Here is a 15,126-nt window from a genome sequence, read left to right on the forward strand (position 1 = left end):
GGAATCTTTAAAAATCTTCCTCTCTAGAACCAGAAGTGATAGAGCTTAGTTAATACTATGAGTTAGTAGATTAGTGACTGTAGTTCCAAGTTTGTTCATGGCAGATCCAGGGGTGCCCCCCTTGGGGTGGGGGACGGGGGTGTTGGGGAGGTCCAAATGGGGCCTAAATTGTACATTTTCATCATCTTGTAGAAAACCTCAAGATGGATTTTCACCAAACTTGGCAGGTAGCCTCCTAGGGGGTTAGGATCTCAATTTGTCACAATGGGCACCATGCCCCACCCAGGGGGCCCCCAGGGGGCCCCAACCACCCCCCCCCCCAAAAAAAAAAAAAATTAAGGTATTTTAAAAATCATCTTCTCTAGAACAAGACGTGATAGAGCTAAGTTAACACTTTGAGTTAGTACATTGATGACTGTAGTTATAAGTTTGTTCATGGTGGAATCAGGGGTGCCCCCCTTGGGACCCAGGGGAGGGGTCCTAAAGGGGCCTAAATTGTACATTTTCATCTTCTTCTTGAAAACCCCAAGACCAATTTTCACCAAACTCGGCAGGTAGCAATGCTAGGGAGTTAGCATCTCAGTTTTTTTAATTGGGCACCATACCCCACCCAGGGGACCCCAAGGGGGCCCAACCCCCCCCCCCCCCCCCCCCAAGAAAAAAGTTAAGGAATCTTTGAAAATCTCTAGAACCAGAAGTGATAGAGGTAAGTTAATACTATGAGTTAGAAGATTAATGACTGTAGTACCAAGTTTGTTAATGGAAGATCCAGGGGTGCCCCCCTAGGGGCAGGGAGGGGGGGGGGGGGAGTTCCAAATGAGGCCTAAATTGTACATTTTCGTCATCATCTTGAAAACCTCATGATGGATTTTCACCAAACATCCCTAGGGGGTTAGGATCTCAATTGGTTAAAATGCACACCATGCTACTGCCCCCCATCCCCCCAAATTAAGGAATCTTTTTTAAAAAAAGTGTCTCTAGAACCAGAAGTGATAGAGATAAAATTGATACTATTGGGGGGGGGGGGGGGGGTCTGAATTTGGGCCCTAATTGTACATGTTTATCTAATACTTGAGAATGCCTGGTCAAATTTTGGTAGAGCTGTGAATAATTTAGATTAGTGACTGCGTGAAAGGTTAACTTGCAATACTCAGGTGAGCGCTAGACCCGAGGGTCTCTTGTAAGGATTCCTTTGTTGTTGGATATCTCAGTGAGTTCCAAAACCAGTTTTCGTCAAATAAACTTTGAAATCCTGTTAGAACTGTATATGCTGTTTAATATTTCATTCAGAGGTTTCTCTTATCTCACAAAACTATTGGAAACCTGAAGCCCTATCCCAACCAAAACCATGCCATCCCTTTAAAGAACCGAATTTACTCCATGGTTGTCATTGTTTTTTCCTGCTACACACAGCTTGGATAATCTGTTTACGTTCACTCTCTCATGATTTACCATATCAAACATTCAATTATATTCCTATAGTTTTTCTTTTTCTCTCTCTCTCTTTCTGTCTCCCAATTTGTCAGTACAGTATAACAATTTCTGGTCACCCCATTGTCTTCCCCTCTCTTGAAAAATGCTAGAATTTTCATATAGACTTCTTTATTTCCTTTTTTTTTTTTCTCTTTCTCTCAACATAGTAGTATGTTACAAATCTTTGCAATATCTGAGGTTCTTGTCTCGTGAAAAAATACATTGTGCGTTTTTTATCATTTCAGTCCTCTTGTTGTTGCTGCCTGTCTCTTCTATTTCTCTTTCTCTATCTATCTCTATCTTTCACTGTGTCTGTCTGGAAATATATTATACTGTCAAAGTAGATATTTTCGCATGAGTATTTTTCACACATGGCTGGAAAGATGAGTTTCACAGGTTTTGAATTCTCCGGAATCAGGACATGAACGACTGGAACATATTTTGGCAAGTAAAAATATTCGCATGCTTTCACTTGTGCACTGGTTTCTGGTTGCGCAAAAAATTTCCACTCTTATAGTACTCTAATTGTGTTGAATTTGTTTCTATTTTTCTATATGTCTGCCTTGGCTGGTGTGGACCGACAGGAGTCTAGAAACCCTCTTCCAGCCCCAGAATTCATGGACATCTGGGAGGACACCAAGGAGATGGGAATCCTTCTGGGAAGGGGCGGCTACTACGGCACCGTAAGATTCAATTTGTCTTTTTTGCCTGTTCTTGTTCCTCCTACACATTCCAAAAACTTTCCTCTTCTGTGTAGAACATGAACAAATTCTATGCATTGATGGCTTTGAATTTCTCATTTTGCCATAGTTGTAAAGCGATCAGAAAATATTGCCATTTAGAGTAGAGCACTCATTGCAGCATTGGAATGTCAAAAAATGAGACTTTACATCAGATGCAACATAGCATGTTTATTTTTGTTTCATAAACTAAAATTTGTTAAAAAGGAGATTTTGTGGAGTTATTTGTTTGAGCTTAACTTGCACTTGGTATTATATGCAAGTCATTAAGAAATTTATTGTAAGGTCTACCAGCATTGTAATGAAATTTGGAGACAAAGAAAAAGTTTCATATTTCATGAAATTAAAAAGCTGTATTTCAGCTGTTGAGAAGAGTTTAGGAAAGAATGCAAAATTACATTTTCATTCCCCTCATAAAGTGCCATCAAAATGAAATGAAAATTTGGTCCTCTTAAAAGCTTGTTTTTCAATATTAATCACATTTGTGTATGGTAGTTTTCTATCTTTTAATCTGACATATTTGATCTTTTCAGAAAAGTACTCTGATAAAGTGTTTCCCAGCACTCTTTTTTGCTTTTTGCACCTAGAAATATTGTAAGTAAAGTGAGGAACCAAAAGTGCTCATAAACCTCACTTCATACGTAAGGCATGGTATCTTAATTACCACATTATTTGGCATCTGTCTTTTTCTCATGTTGATATGCGTGGTTGCTGTTGCCATGGTCACCTTGTTTTTGTTTTACATTGCATTGTAATAAGAACATTGGCAGTCTTTTGATCAGAGGTAACTTTCACTGTGAGCTGTGTGCAAAATGCTTACAATTTCTTGTTTTCTCCCCGCAACCCCCCCACGTTTTTCTCCTTCCTTACGGAACTTCACAGGTGTTCCGCATCAAGCCACCAATGTGCATAACCAAAGAAGATGCGGACTTTGCCGTGGCAGTCCTGCGTCAAGCGTTGCTCAAGCACCGTGACAGGCAGGCCAAGAATTGAGGAGGGAGACACTTGTCTTTCTTTCCCATCATTCTCAGTTTCTTTCTAAGTTTTACTTGTTTAGAAGAACATTCCTGTTTCTATTTGTACTTTTCTCTCTTTTTTTTCAATCATCCACTGCCAGCCAGTGTTTGTACAGTAGGCTGACTGGCTGATATTAACTCATGTGTTGCAGGAATTGTGTGTGCCATATACGAGCCATTTTTTTTTTTAATAAAGCCCAGCTTTCCCAACAGTAGCACAGCTGCAGTCCAAGGAATGCTCCCAAAAAAGATGATCAGACAAGATGCAGTGGCCATGGACTTGCACAGAAATTGATTAGGAATTATGTGATTAAATGAAATTAGTTAAGAAATAAAATAGTATAAGTGATATTAGTAATGTACATGTACTCATATTGTACTCATGCCTTTTAAGCACAAAGAAAGTTTATGTAGAACAATTAAGTAATTGTCATAATGTATCAAATTGTACTATTATATGCTTTAAAAGCACAAAGAGAAAACTATCATGATTTCTGCAGATCACATTTAAACTATGAAGTATCATCATCATTATCATCATCATCATCGTCGTTGTAGATTGTACAATATTTTCCTTACTACGCACTATTTACCCAGACTGTTAGATTATCTTCATGCCATCTTGAGACTGCAAAGTAGAACAGTTTGTACATAGCTTTGCAATACAGAAAGTCCAGCTTCCCACACTGGGTAGACTTCTACTATTGTGATTGTCTTGTGGGATAAAACGTGAAAACACAAGATAAGTCTGGTTGATAAGGCTTATAGATTAGCCCGAGGAAAGAGAGTAGAAAGATATCCTTTCTAACTGTTAGCTTTTCTCAAAGCGTAATTGATATGTGAACTTATACCCGACATTGTGGCTGGCTGTGCCAGTATAATTCTTTCTATTCCGTCCTCTGTCAGGGGAAGACCTGGGAGGTAGGATAAAAACCATGTGTGTGCTAAAAGGTGTGTGAAAGATGCATGACAAGGAAGATCTCTGTATATATTGTTCTTCCATTTGTGCCGAGAGCAGAGACTCCAACCCCAAGCACCTTCTGATCTGGAGATTCTCCCGCCTGAAACCCCTAACAAACAGGAGACTCCAACTTGATATGCGCTTTGTGCACATAATGAGCGCGAAGTTCCTTGCGGCCGGGGTCCAGGGTCCATGCTCTAGGGTCCTAGACGCTCTCTTGTGCTATCTAAGGCTTATTTTTCAACATACGATGGCAACAAGGAAGAAATCATTTCAAGCAGGAGACACAGAGCCAGGGCGGGAGAAATTAAATCTCAAGCAGGAGAACAGGAGATTTTGCAAAAGTGGGCTTTCGGCAGGAGATCTCCCGTCGAAAGCGGGAGAGTTGGAGTCTCTGTACGAGTTGCATTTCAAGTCAGTAAAGCAAGCTTAGCACAAGGCATTTATTCCCAAGATATTTGAAGGAGAGTCAGTGCAAGTCCCACTTTCTTTCTATTCTTTTCTAAATCAGTGGAGTGGTCTTGTGTGTGTGTGTTCAACACCATTTGCATACCAAATTCCAATCAGTACATGTATCACATATTTAACATGTCAGGTGGATTGTATGAGCTGCATTGAACTGTTTCATTGCATCCCAGGGAAAACAATAGCTTGCATGACCTTATTATTGGTATGTGCTGCTTACTTCAGTATAGTTGTATATGGCATACTGTTTGATTATTCTAATTTGCTGCAAATTAATTGATGCATATTGTACCAAAAAGCGTCTATCTTGCCAAAAAAGCAGAACACAAAAACAACAGCAGCATTAATCAGCCTTCTTACATTATTAAACTCCAAAGTTCATTGACCCTGTCTGCAAAAAGGTCAAATATCCTTCAAAAATCATAAAAATTAGATCGCTACCAAAGTTCAATCATCTGTTCCTTGTGTCATTATCAACTTCTCCTGCAAGTTTCATGCACATCCGTCCCCAACTTTTTGAGTTATTTTGCACACAGACAAACAAGCAAACAAGTGTTATGCCGATGAAAACATGACCTCCTTCTTCCTTTGTGGAGGTAAAAATAATAGTTATGATAAAGGTGCAAAAATCTTGCTCCAATCGAGTGAAGGTTGGTTTGCTGCATTTCAAAATCTCAATGTCAATCATGCATTTTGTATTGTTGTAGAATTCACACCGTACAATATAGAAATAGGTTGTGGTCAATCCTGATTGTGTAACTATAATCTCTTATGATCTCATATGACCCTTACCTCATACACATGTATTTCTCATCTTGTTCATTTTCAAAGATTTGTATGCAAGTGATGTATCAAGTGGGTTTTTGAGATTTTGCATTGTCAGTAAATTTTGTGTAGCATTTTTTGGTGAAATTTTATATCAAATTTTCAAGATTATGGAATCGACAAGATAAATGTCACTGCCTTGTATGTCAGTTTCTCGAAAAATGTTTCTTCTCATACGCAATGTGTATAATTATATGTATCAGTGTATGGTTACAATACATTTTCAATGCAGTAAATTTTGTGTAGCATTTTTTTGTGAATTTTTATATCAAATTTTCAAGATTATTGCTTTGTTATATGTCAGTCTCTCGAAAAACTGTTCATCATACGTAATATGTATAATTATATGTATCAGTGAGTTTATAATGCGTTTATACATTTTTTTTTTTTAGCCTGTATTGTTACTCTGCCTCATATCATCAAAATAAAACTATATTCTTATAAGAGAATAAAATGTATATGTATATGTTTTACACAATGTTGAATTTGATGTGCTTCTATTTGATTTGCTGGCTGCAAGAGTCAAAGGGGAATGAAGGGGAAGGAAATATGTATGTGGATTGAGTGAATGCAGCATTATTGGTATTACACTACAACTGTACTAACAGTGCTGCATTACCTCAATTCATATTACTGGTTTATATTTGGGTTTCATGTGAACATAATGTGAGCCATTATTAAGATGAAAATCCAAAGAAGTTGCACAGTTTCATTTTAAAGTGGGCCTAAACTATTAGTACCCATATGCAGTTTAGGTCAACGAACCTTGTTTCAGGTTTCAATGTTTGTTTTTTGACATTAGACATTCAGACATTTGGCATATGATTGCATATCTTTTATCAGAGATGAAAGATTCCAAGGCACTACTGTAATTCCATTCATTGCAACTATAAAAAGGAGGAAAACAATCTTCATATTAACTGATATTTACCACTTAAGAAACAACTTTACTCTTCTTGTACATGTATGTTGCAAATTTATGAATCGTTTGCATGTCTTTTTTTATGGGGGGGGGGGGGGAGGACTCTTGATAGTCACATAACATATGTAAGGAGATCTGTAAAGCAAATGTCTATCAATCCACCTCTCTCTATAGCCAATATACAAGATTTGGAATGTAATGAACAAGTTTTCTATTTATTGCTAGTCCTTGTTGGTACATTTTGGGAAAATGTGGAGCAGGCACTACATGTTGTATATTGTCCTTGGACCCTTTTTCTGGTGTGCATGTTGCTTTGGATAGTATGATACACTGTGAATGCACTGATGGTACATTACATGCATTTGGAGTTCACTGTACAAATTATTATGGACACTACAGCAATCGTACATTTATGCATATAGACCATAGAGATATAAACTAAAGAGGTATTCTGTAGTATACATCCCTATGGTGTAGACAGTCAAGCCTGATCAAGCAACCACGTGACTACCAACAACCTCTCACCTGTTGTGACCACACAGAAAACCCTCACATAGAAAACACAAAGAACCTGTGCATACTGTGGTCACCGCCTGCCTAGCATGACCAGCTACTAGACCTGAATAAAATTTCACCAAAATATATCAAGGAGCACGACACGCACACACACAATCTATATATATATACACACAATCTTACGCATTTGACATGATCACACACATCATGTGCCTGCATGTATCAATTTAAGCAGGGAATGCAACTACATTGCGGATGATGGAGATTGTATTTGTAGTGTCTTTTGTTGTCTGTAGGCTAAAACTCGCATGTGTTAAGGACTGGTAACTTGACTTTTCAAGTCCCGACATATTCCAACAACCTTTTGTAAGACACAAATTTCCTCCCATCAACTGTAGTGCAGTCTCAGAAATGTCTTTCCTACTACTGTATTCCCAACCAATACCTACCATACACACATCCATCAACAGCCACAGCAAAAAATCACATTACATGAAGGCATAAACTGTCATGTCACATCGATATGCATTTCGCCTCTTTTAATACAAGTATTGCTCTGTGGTTCATGTACATGTAATTGATATTCCCGTTTTGAGTTACAAGCACTGAATTGGCAAGAATCTTAATAACAATTTGTGGGTAGGTGAATTGGGTTTGTTTCATCCACCTCTGAATACTATAGATGACATTGGAGTGGAAGGTCCAAAACACAATCACAAGTAATTTTACGATATGTTATGCCCACTAAAATCTAGTTACTGTAAATGTCTGCATTTTCGCGCAATTAATTTTTTGCACTGAGCGGCTCAAAAACATAGCGGGTTCTTGAATTTGCCCCGCATGGTTGTCAACCCATAATTAAAATGTGCAGAGAAAAATTGTGAAGATACTTTTGCGGGTTATAGAATTTGTGCTCACCAAAAAGTAGCAAGAAATGCACAAAAATAATGTACCGCAAAAATTGTGTCTTTACAGTATACATATGTGGTTGTGCAGGTTGGAGGATGAAGAAAAATTCACTTTGGGGGAAAGGGGTTACAAAAATTGTTTTTGAGGGCATGGGATTGGCCAAAGTAGAGGGTTTTTCTTTTCCACCGTTTCCTATGTTTACACCCAACCAAAACACATAATTTGGGTCCCTCTTTCTGCTGGTATCCTTTTGCCACAGTCACTAAGGTTTGTATCTTTCATTTCAAAGCACAAAAGAGAGTTTTCAAAGAGTCACTTATATCGCAGGGCATAAGATTAACTAATTTTGGCATAAACGGGTTGAAAACAACAGTACTGCATTCAACAGCTTTGATTGATCAAATACTACAAGATGTTTCTTCATTCTTAAGTCTTTCCTGGACAGATCTTTTAATTCATCAATGCCAAATATGTTGACATGGTAATGACATTTTTTACATAATACAAGCCATACAAAAACACTGTCAATATGGAAAACTCCCCCATAATTTGAGCAGCTGACTTGAAATTTGGCTTATGTGACCGCTAGCTTAGTCCATCGTCAATATCGAACTATGTGTTGCCAAGGTACCAATTCTTAGAATGAAAATCACACAGAAATGTTGTGCATTGAGCAAACTCCTTCAGGTTCTTTTTATTTCTGCTTGTTTGTTTTGTTTTTGTTTTTTAATTGTAAAAAAATTCATGGCAGTTTACCAGTACAGAAGGGTTAGGCCAGGGTATTCGGTGATATTCTAGTGATAAGTATGGGTATTATTTAAAGGCAGTCCACTTTCAGCACTCTTTCTCCAAAGCCATGCAGGACACTTCAACTTCAGCTTCAGCAGCAGCAGCAACAGCAGCTCCTGTACACAGAACATAAATCAGTACATTTTTGGACAATAGGAACACAGTGCCTACATGTACATTGTACTTTATATCAATCTGAATGAATACTGAAGTCCTTGATTGCATGGAAGTTAAAGACCTGGTAGTGTGGGGATTCATTGGCGGCCTGATTCACTCGCTGCCCATTGGGGAACATTTGAAAAGCATGATTACCATTCAGCGAATATGTGACCAGGTAACCGTGACTCCCGTTAAGAGTCTTCGACTGTGTGTGTACTTACATAGAGATCTGTGATAACAGTTGTACACAATTCACTACTGGGATCCTCAAATATATCTGAGCCAGGCCAGCCTTCCCACTCCATGATATCCCCACACTACTATGCCTTGAATGCGGTAACCAATGCATCCATGAATATTGGTGCCTTTTTCTGCCCCCCCCCCCCCCCCCATGTGCAGTGAGGTCAGCGAAGTAGGTAGGAAAAGTCAATCAATTTTTTTCAACATAAAGAAGCCAGCACAGGGAAATATTATACATCATAACTATTTTTTGATAAAGCTCGATTACTCTGGCGTTTGTTTCTCAGAAAAATACCAATCCACCATGATTTAGTCGGACTGGGGCGGTGTAAATTCATCATAGAAACATCTAGTCTACCTTACTGTTCCTCGATGTTATATTGGTAATCAACTTCTCTAGTCACAAAACTCACTTGCATACACTGACATGTAATTAAATCTCTTTTCAAAACAGAAAACTCAAACTGTGTAATACATTGGGATGTGACCATTTAACCTATTATACAACGCCCAAGTAGATCCTTGTAATTTGATTGGAGGATTGTTGGTGACGTGATATTCAATAAGTACTCCATTCAACGCGCCGTGCAATTTTGGTTCTATTTTTGCGTGCAACTTGGTTCGATTTTTTCGTTCTATTCCACGGTTCGAGAAATTGTACGGTACTGCGTGTACTGTGTGTTGTATATTGAGGATCGCATGCACAGCTAGCGCGCAGTGTACGTGTGCGGTACATGCATGCGCGTACGTAGGCCTACGTAGTGCTAGTGTACGTGTATGAGCGCTAGTATATAGCTGTGACCTTATCTGCACTGATTGCACAAGCCAGAAAGAGAATCGCAGTGGATCCACATGTAAGTATGGCTATATTTTTCATACATAGACTTCTAGGCCTACTTAGACCAAAACCATAAAGATCTACTTGGACGTTGTATAAATCAAATAGTGTATGGTCTTTACTCGTGCAATGGAACGAGATTTCGCACTCGGTGAAAGATGAGGCGCACTATTCAACTCGGCTTCGCCTCGTTGAATAGAACGCCTCTATCTTTCACCTCGTGCGAAATCTCGTACCATTGCACTCGTGACCATTCACTATTTGTATACTATGGGGGGAAAGTCCTAGCAACACACATGAGTTGTCATATTAGTAACATAAAGTTCACTCATATGTACCATTTCTAACGATGTTTATTACAGAGGAGCAAAGAAGCTTGGAGAAGTAAGCTTTCAGAACACGTATATTCCAGTGAACAGTAAAAATCATAATAGCTTATGTCACCACAAAAAACTTAATCCCTTACCATTACCTTTAGACTGATCCAAAGAAATCAACCAGTCTAGCCCCTCTTCAGCCACAGGACACTTGGTGGCAGCGGCAGATCTGTGGAAGTAGGGATGCAAAATGCAAAGAGAATAATTTCTTTGGCCAGGCGATCTAAGAAGTGGATAACCAAGAATTAATTGCAGAAGACGTTCCATTTTGCTTCTCAGATACAAGAGTAAACCAATCCGCCACGGTGTATGTCGGACTGGGGCGGTATAGGGCTCATCACAGAAGCACAAGACAGTCTTTCCAAAGACTTGAACAATTTGAGGATTTTGAGTTATTACTGAGAACTGTTTCCTTGATCCTTTCATTCACAACTTAGACTTACATTGTAGACTACAAACAGAAGTACTTTTGCATATTTGGGAGCAAATATCTTTTTCTTTTTTTTTTTTCATAATCTTCTGGAGTAATAATCTTTTCACACATTTCAAGACTGAACTAAATCAAAGCATGTGACACCAAGAGAATGTATTGTGTGGAATGCTGTTTGAGTGGCAAGATCTGGGCAGTTTCTAAAAATCACTACGTCCACCATGCAGACCACACTGTACAAAAACCTTCTTTTACAAGGCAGGATGACGACTGGCTCTTTCATAAGCACCAGAAAGACCTAGCTGCCACGATTAACCCGTTGAGGACGAACCCCGAGTAAACTCGGGCAAGTGTCTATGGGAAATGTGTGTTGTAGCAAAATCAGCCCATCCTCAACAGGTTAATAAGCTTGTAGAGGTAATAGGAGGCATCATGGGGATGACATCGTGAGATGGGCAGTAACAGTTGCTATGAAAAGGACAGGACCCCTGATAATGACCACTTGATCCTGGAATAAGAAGCGTATCTTTGCTCACCTGATCACACATGGAGAAACAGCCATGCGATGCAGAGGACTGTTGCCAAGAGGTTCCTGCTCTCTCTAGGAGCCTGACGTGCTGACCAATATTAGAGGGATGGTCCAGGGATTGGGTTCACATCATTTGCAAGGCAATCCTGGAGCTTAGAAACAACAATGAAATGACACAATAGAGATGCATTTTAAATAACATCTAGCATATCAGCTCAGTACACACATGATCAAGAAAACAAAACAAAACATAAGACTTAACTAAAAGATGTTGGCCAGGGCATAATGCTGTCAAAAGACAATCATCAAAACTGTCTAAAGCTACCACATTTGATTTGAGCAACTAAGTGGAACTGCCTCTTAGCTCCAAAGAGTATTTGTATAATCATTTAAATGGGTAACACATGATTCATGTATCAAATGTTGCATTTCTACAATATCCTAGGGAAACTGTAAAATATACAAAACAAAACTCTTTCCTTGTCAGCAAAATTTATTGTGATACAATGATTTAGAAGAAGTAACTTGTGAGATGAGACATGTCATATGACAGTTTGACATGAAGACCATTTTGGGGGGGGGGGGGGGGGGGGGGGGGGGGACCCCCAAAGGCTTAACTGCACTTATCCTCATGAAGCTGACTGCTGTCATGAAATTTAAAATGGTCTTAAACAGGTGTTCGCAACCTCTTGATTATTGTCTAAATTATTAAACACAACAAATGGTACATTGCTAAACAATACACTTCACAGTATTCTTGTGACCTCCCAGAGCTAGTACTGAACATAGCAACACTGAAAGGTCAATATATTGTAAACAAGATCAATGAGCTCAGATAAATGAATATAGATTAATCAAACGGTTTCATACGAACGAGACTGATAATCTCATCATTGCTCATTGCTGTTGACGTTTGAACAGCTACAAGATCAATTTTCTGTCATAGGAAAAGTATTATTGCACCATTATTACTCCACATAAAACAAAGCATCCTTCATTAACCTTGGTGAGAGAAAAAATATGAAATCAAATCGGCAGTTTGACATTTCTAATTCACATGTAGTTATTCTAGTTTGTAAAACGACCAAAATTTATATGTTCTAGTACATTGCATGTTTAGGTTTGCCAAGATGAACAGAGGAAAGTGAGATACATCAGAATAATACACAGCAACACAATAACATTATTTCTTACCATAAAGCAGCATGTGGAAGTCTTCATCTTCTTCAGGTAATATCTCATTTTGTGGTACAACCTGTTGTCATGGAAATTTAAAAGAGGAGCATGTTGAAAACTGCAGTTTTCTTCAGGTTGCAAAATTAATGCCATATCTATTGAAAAGAATCTGAACTTTTTACTATTCCTCAATAACTTATCACTGAAGTTAGTTCTGTACTTCTGCAAACTAACAATGCTGTCCTTTCGTAAAAACACAGATTAGATTTGGGCTAGAGTATTTTGTGTCATCTTCATCTGTACTGCTCAGCAATATGCTTTTATTATACATGCATTACTCCTTGTAGCAAAACTTTAATCAAGTAAACACTGTGACTGTGATAACATGTGCAGACACACTTTCATAATCACAAAAGTTTTATTATCTGCTTCCATAGTTTGCTTCCCTTGAGCCAAGTTCCCTTTTAACACTACATCTTTTATCATTACGGATGTAACTTCAGAGCATTGTAGATACTTGGTAGTTGAATGCAATGATGCATTGTTGTTTCATCACACTCCATATCACACATAATGAAATGAATTAAATCTCGAGTCTCATAAACCACCTCCAAGTTTAGAGCTCTGAAAATAAATATTCCTCTTCAGTATGTTGGTCTGTTTCTCCCTAACCCACACGTACCAATTTAGATCTACCAGGTACTTGAGGCAATCTCAGTATCCAATGTGTCATTCATTAATATGTCAGACATATGCTTGTTATAAAACATCATTGATTGCCTGGCAAGTTAATGGAAGGGGGTTGTCCCTGTCATTGTTAGGTAGTCACAAACCATTTAAAAAGTTACACATGACACATAACATGATCTTGCCATGCCTGTGAGAATTCAATTTCACTTGCAGTCAGTTCTTACCTCAAGTCTGCAGCTCCAACACTGTCCATTCCCAACAACTCTGCAAAGGCAAGGAAATATATTAAATGATTATATTTATGCAATTTTATACGTATATCAGAGACAACAGATTCTTGCCATAAAACCACATTCAGTTGCTTTGTAAACAACATTGTTGTTTTTTCAGAACAGGTCTGTGTAAGCATGTAAATCATCATAATGTGGTCATATTTTCACTTACTGCATATTTTAACAACTGTAAAGCAACACACACACAATAAAAACATTAACAAACAAACAAGCAGTTAATGCTAATTCTGACATAAGCAAACAAATAAAACAACTTACTGAACTAAAAACGATGGGGCCATCACTTTCAGTTGACGAGAGCTTGGGATAAAGCCAAGCATACCCACTGCACGAGAACTTCACAGGTTGCTGTAGGCAAAGAAAGAGAATATTGCTTGTAAATGATTACAGAAACATTGGCACCAACACTAAGCATTAAAAGGTACCGTAGAATGACTCAAAGGCTTTCTCAGATAATCTTCATGAATAGGGAACGAAGAATTTTCTTCACAGAATCACTCAAAGCGAGCTGAGATTATCATCACTGTAATGCCTTTCTCACATGAAATGTTGGCCATGATACTTTTCACAAGATAAAGGGTACAAGGGATGTAGGTCATCTTTTGAGGCTGAAAGCTCTTGTGAAGAAAGCGTGACAGCTACAATATTCATTTTAATAGTAACTTTGATGGTGTTCCGGGGTAAAGAAGGTAAGGCTATGGCCTTTGATGGTCATCACAAAGCAGACCTTTTCTTCACATTTGAGTTCCAGAACACAAGCTTAAAAAAAAAAAAGGAAAAAGTGCACACTAACCACTATGACAGACGGCTGTGCCAAACACACAGGCGTGGACCTGCCTGCTTATTACCTCCACCAAGGCAAGGGGTTACGTTTGTGTCAGCATCGGTCTGTTTGTTTGTCAGACAGTTGTACATGGATTTGGATGAAACCTACAGCAAAAGTTGATCATGACACAAGGAGCAGCTGATTAAAATCTGGTAATGGTTCTGATAACCCTCTGAAACCAGGATACTTTATTTGCATTTATATTTTTGAAGGATTCCATTAGTTAACGGGGTCAACAAACGGAGTTACATGTGATATGTACACTGAGCGGGCGCTCGAGGTGGAGCGTGCAGCTGGCGCTGCTGAGGTAGACAAAACAGTAAGGCTTCTTTATCACAGAAAAATAAGGGCGATTTTCAGCATGCATGTATGGGTGGAAAATAAGCTGCTTAGTGGAGATCTGCACTCTCTAGTGCTTTTCTAGCTTACATGGTAAATTTCACATTTTTTACCATGATTCAGTATCTTACCTGATTACCTCCAAGACAGGTGGACTCCTGGTACTTGTCTGCTTACAAAGTCTTGTACAGTGTACCAAAATAATTTCTGACCCTTCTTCCTTCCTCCATCCACCAACACCTGCAACCGGTCAGTCTCAGTCCTGCCATGCCTGACCTTCTGCTTGACCTTCAATGTAGAGGGGAACCAAAGAGGAATTTACAGAGGATTTGGTTTGGGCCAAATCAAAAATAAATGTGTATGTGATACGGTACCAAGGAATGCTGGAGAAAATGGCATTCTCAGATAATCTTCATAAATAGGGAACGAAGAATTTTCTTCACAGAGTCACTCAAAGCGAGCTGAGATTATCATCATGGAATGCTCCAGTACAGTAGGTCTTGTTGTCAAAAGAATCTAAAACTTTGATTTCTGCTGAGAAACAAGTTTTAATAAGAGTGGAAATAAGTATTTTCGTATTATTTCTCATTGGGAAAACATTCCAATTATAAAA

At 38.6% G+C, this 15,126-nt stretch overlaps 1 protein-coding gene, 1 long non-coding RNA gene and 1 other non-coding gene across 3 annotated transcripts in view; 1 reads left to right on the forward strand and 2 right to left on the reverse strand.

Annotated features, from left to right (window-relative positions):
- Positions 1 to 3,400, forward strand: part of LOC139728279 (alanine--glyoxylate aminotransferase 2, mitochondrial-like) — a 47,823-nt gene extending 44,423 nt beyond the window's left edge. The window contains exons 12-13 of the mRNA XM_071639236.1: positions 2,058 to 2,156; positions 3,096 to 3,400. Of these exons, the coding sequence (XP_071495337.1) occupies positions 2,058 to 2,156; positions 3,096 to 3,206 (210 nt within the window). The 3' untranslated portion in view covers positions 3,207 to 3,400. The remainder of the gene's footprint in view (positions 1 to 2,057; positions 2,157 to 3,095) is intronic.
- Positions 3,401 to 9,292: 5,892 nt separating this feature from the next.
- Positions 9,293 to 9,362, reverse strand: LOC139728280 (small nucleolar RNA SNORD31). Its single transcript, XR_011710798.1, has one exon. It is a non-coding gene; the product is annotated as a small nucleolar RNA SNORD31 (small nucleolar RNA).
- Positions 9,363 to 13,277: 3,915 nt separating this feature from the next.
- On the reverse strand, positions 13,278 to 14,787 carry LOC139728243 (uncharacterized). The gene is made up of 3 exons (XR_011710795.1): positions 14,645 to 14,787; positions 13,607 to 13,696; positions 13,278 to 13,319 (listed from the first exon to the last, which is right to left on the reverse strand). It is a non-coding gene; the product is annotated as an uncharacterized lncRNA (long non-coding RNA).
- Between the last annotated feature and the right edge of the window lie 339 nt (positions 14,788 to 15,126).

This window comes from Diadema antillarum, unplaced genomic scaffold (assembly GCF_040938485.1).
Source record: "Diadema antillarum isolate AM-2024a unplaced genomic scaffold, OU_Dant_1.0 seq00000170_RagTag, whole genome shotgun sequence".
NCBI classification, from domain to species: domain Eukaryota; kingdom Metazoa; phylum Echinodermata; class Echinoidea; order Diadematoida; family Diadematidae; genus Diadema; species Diadema antillarum.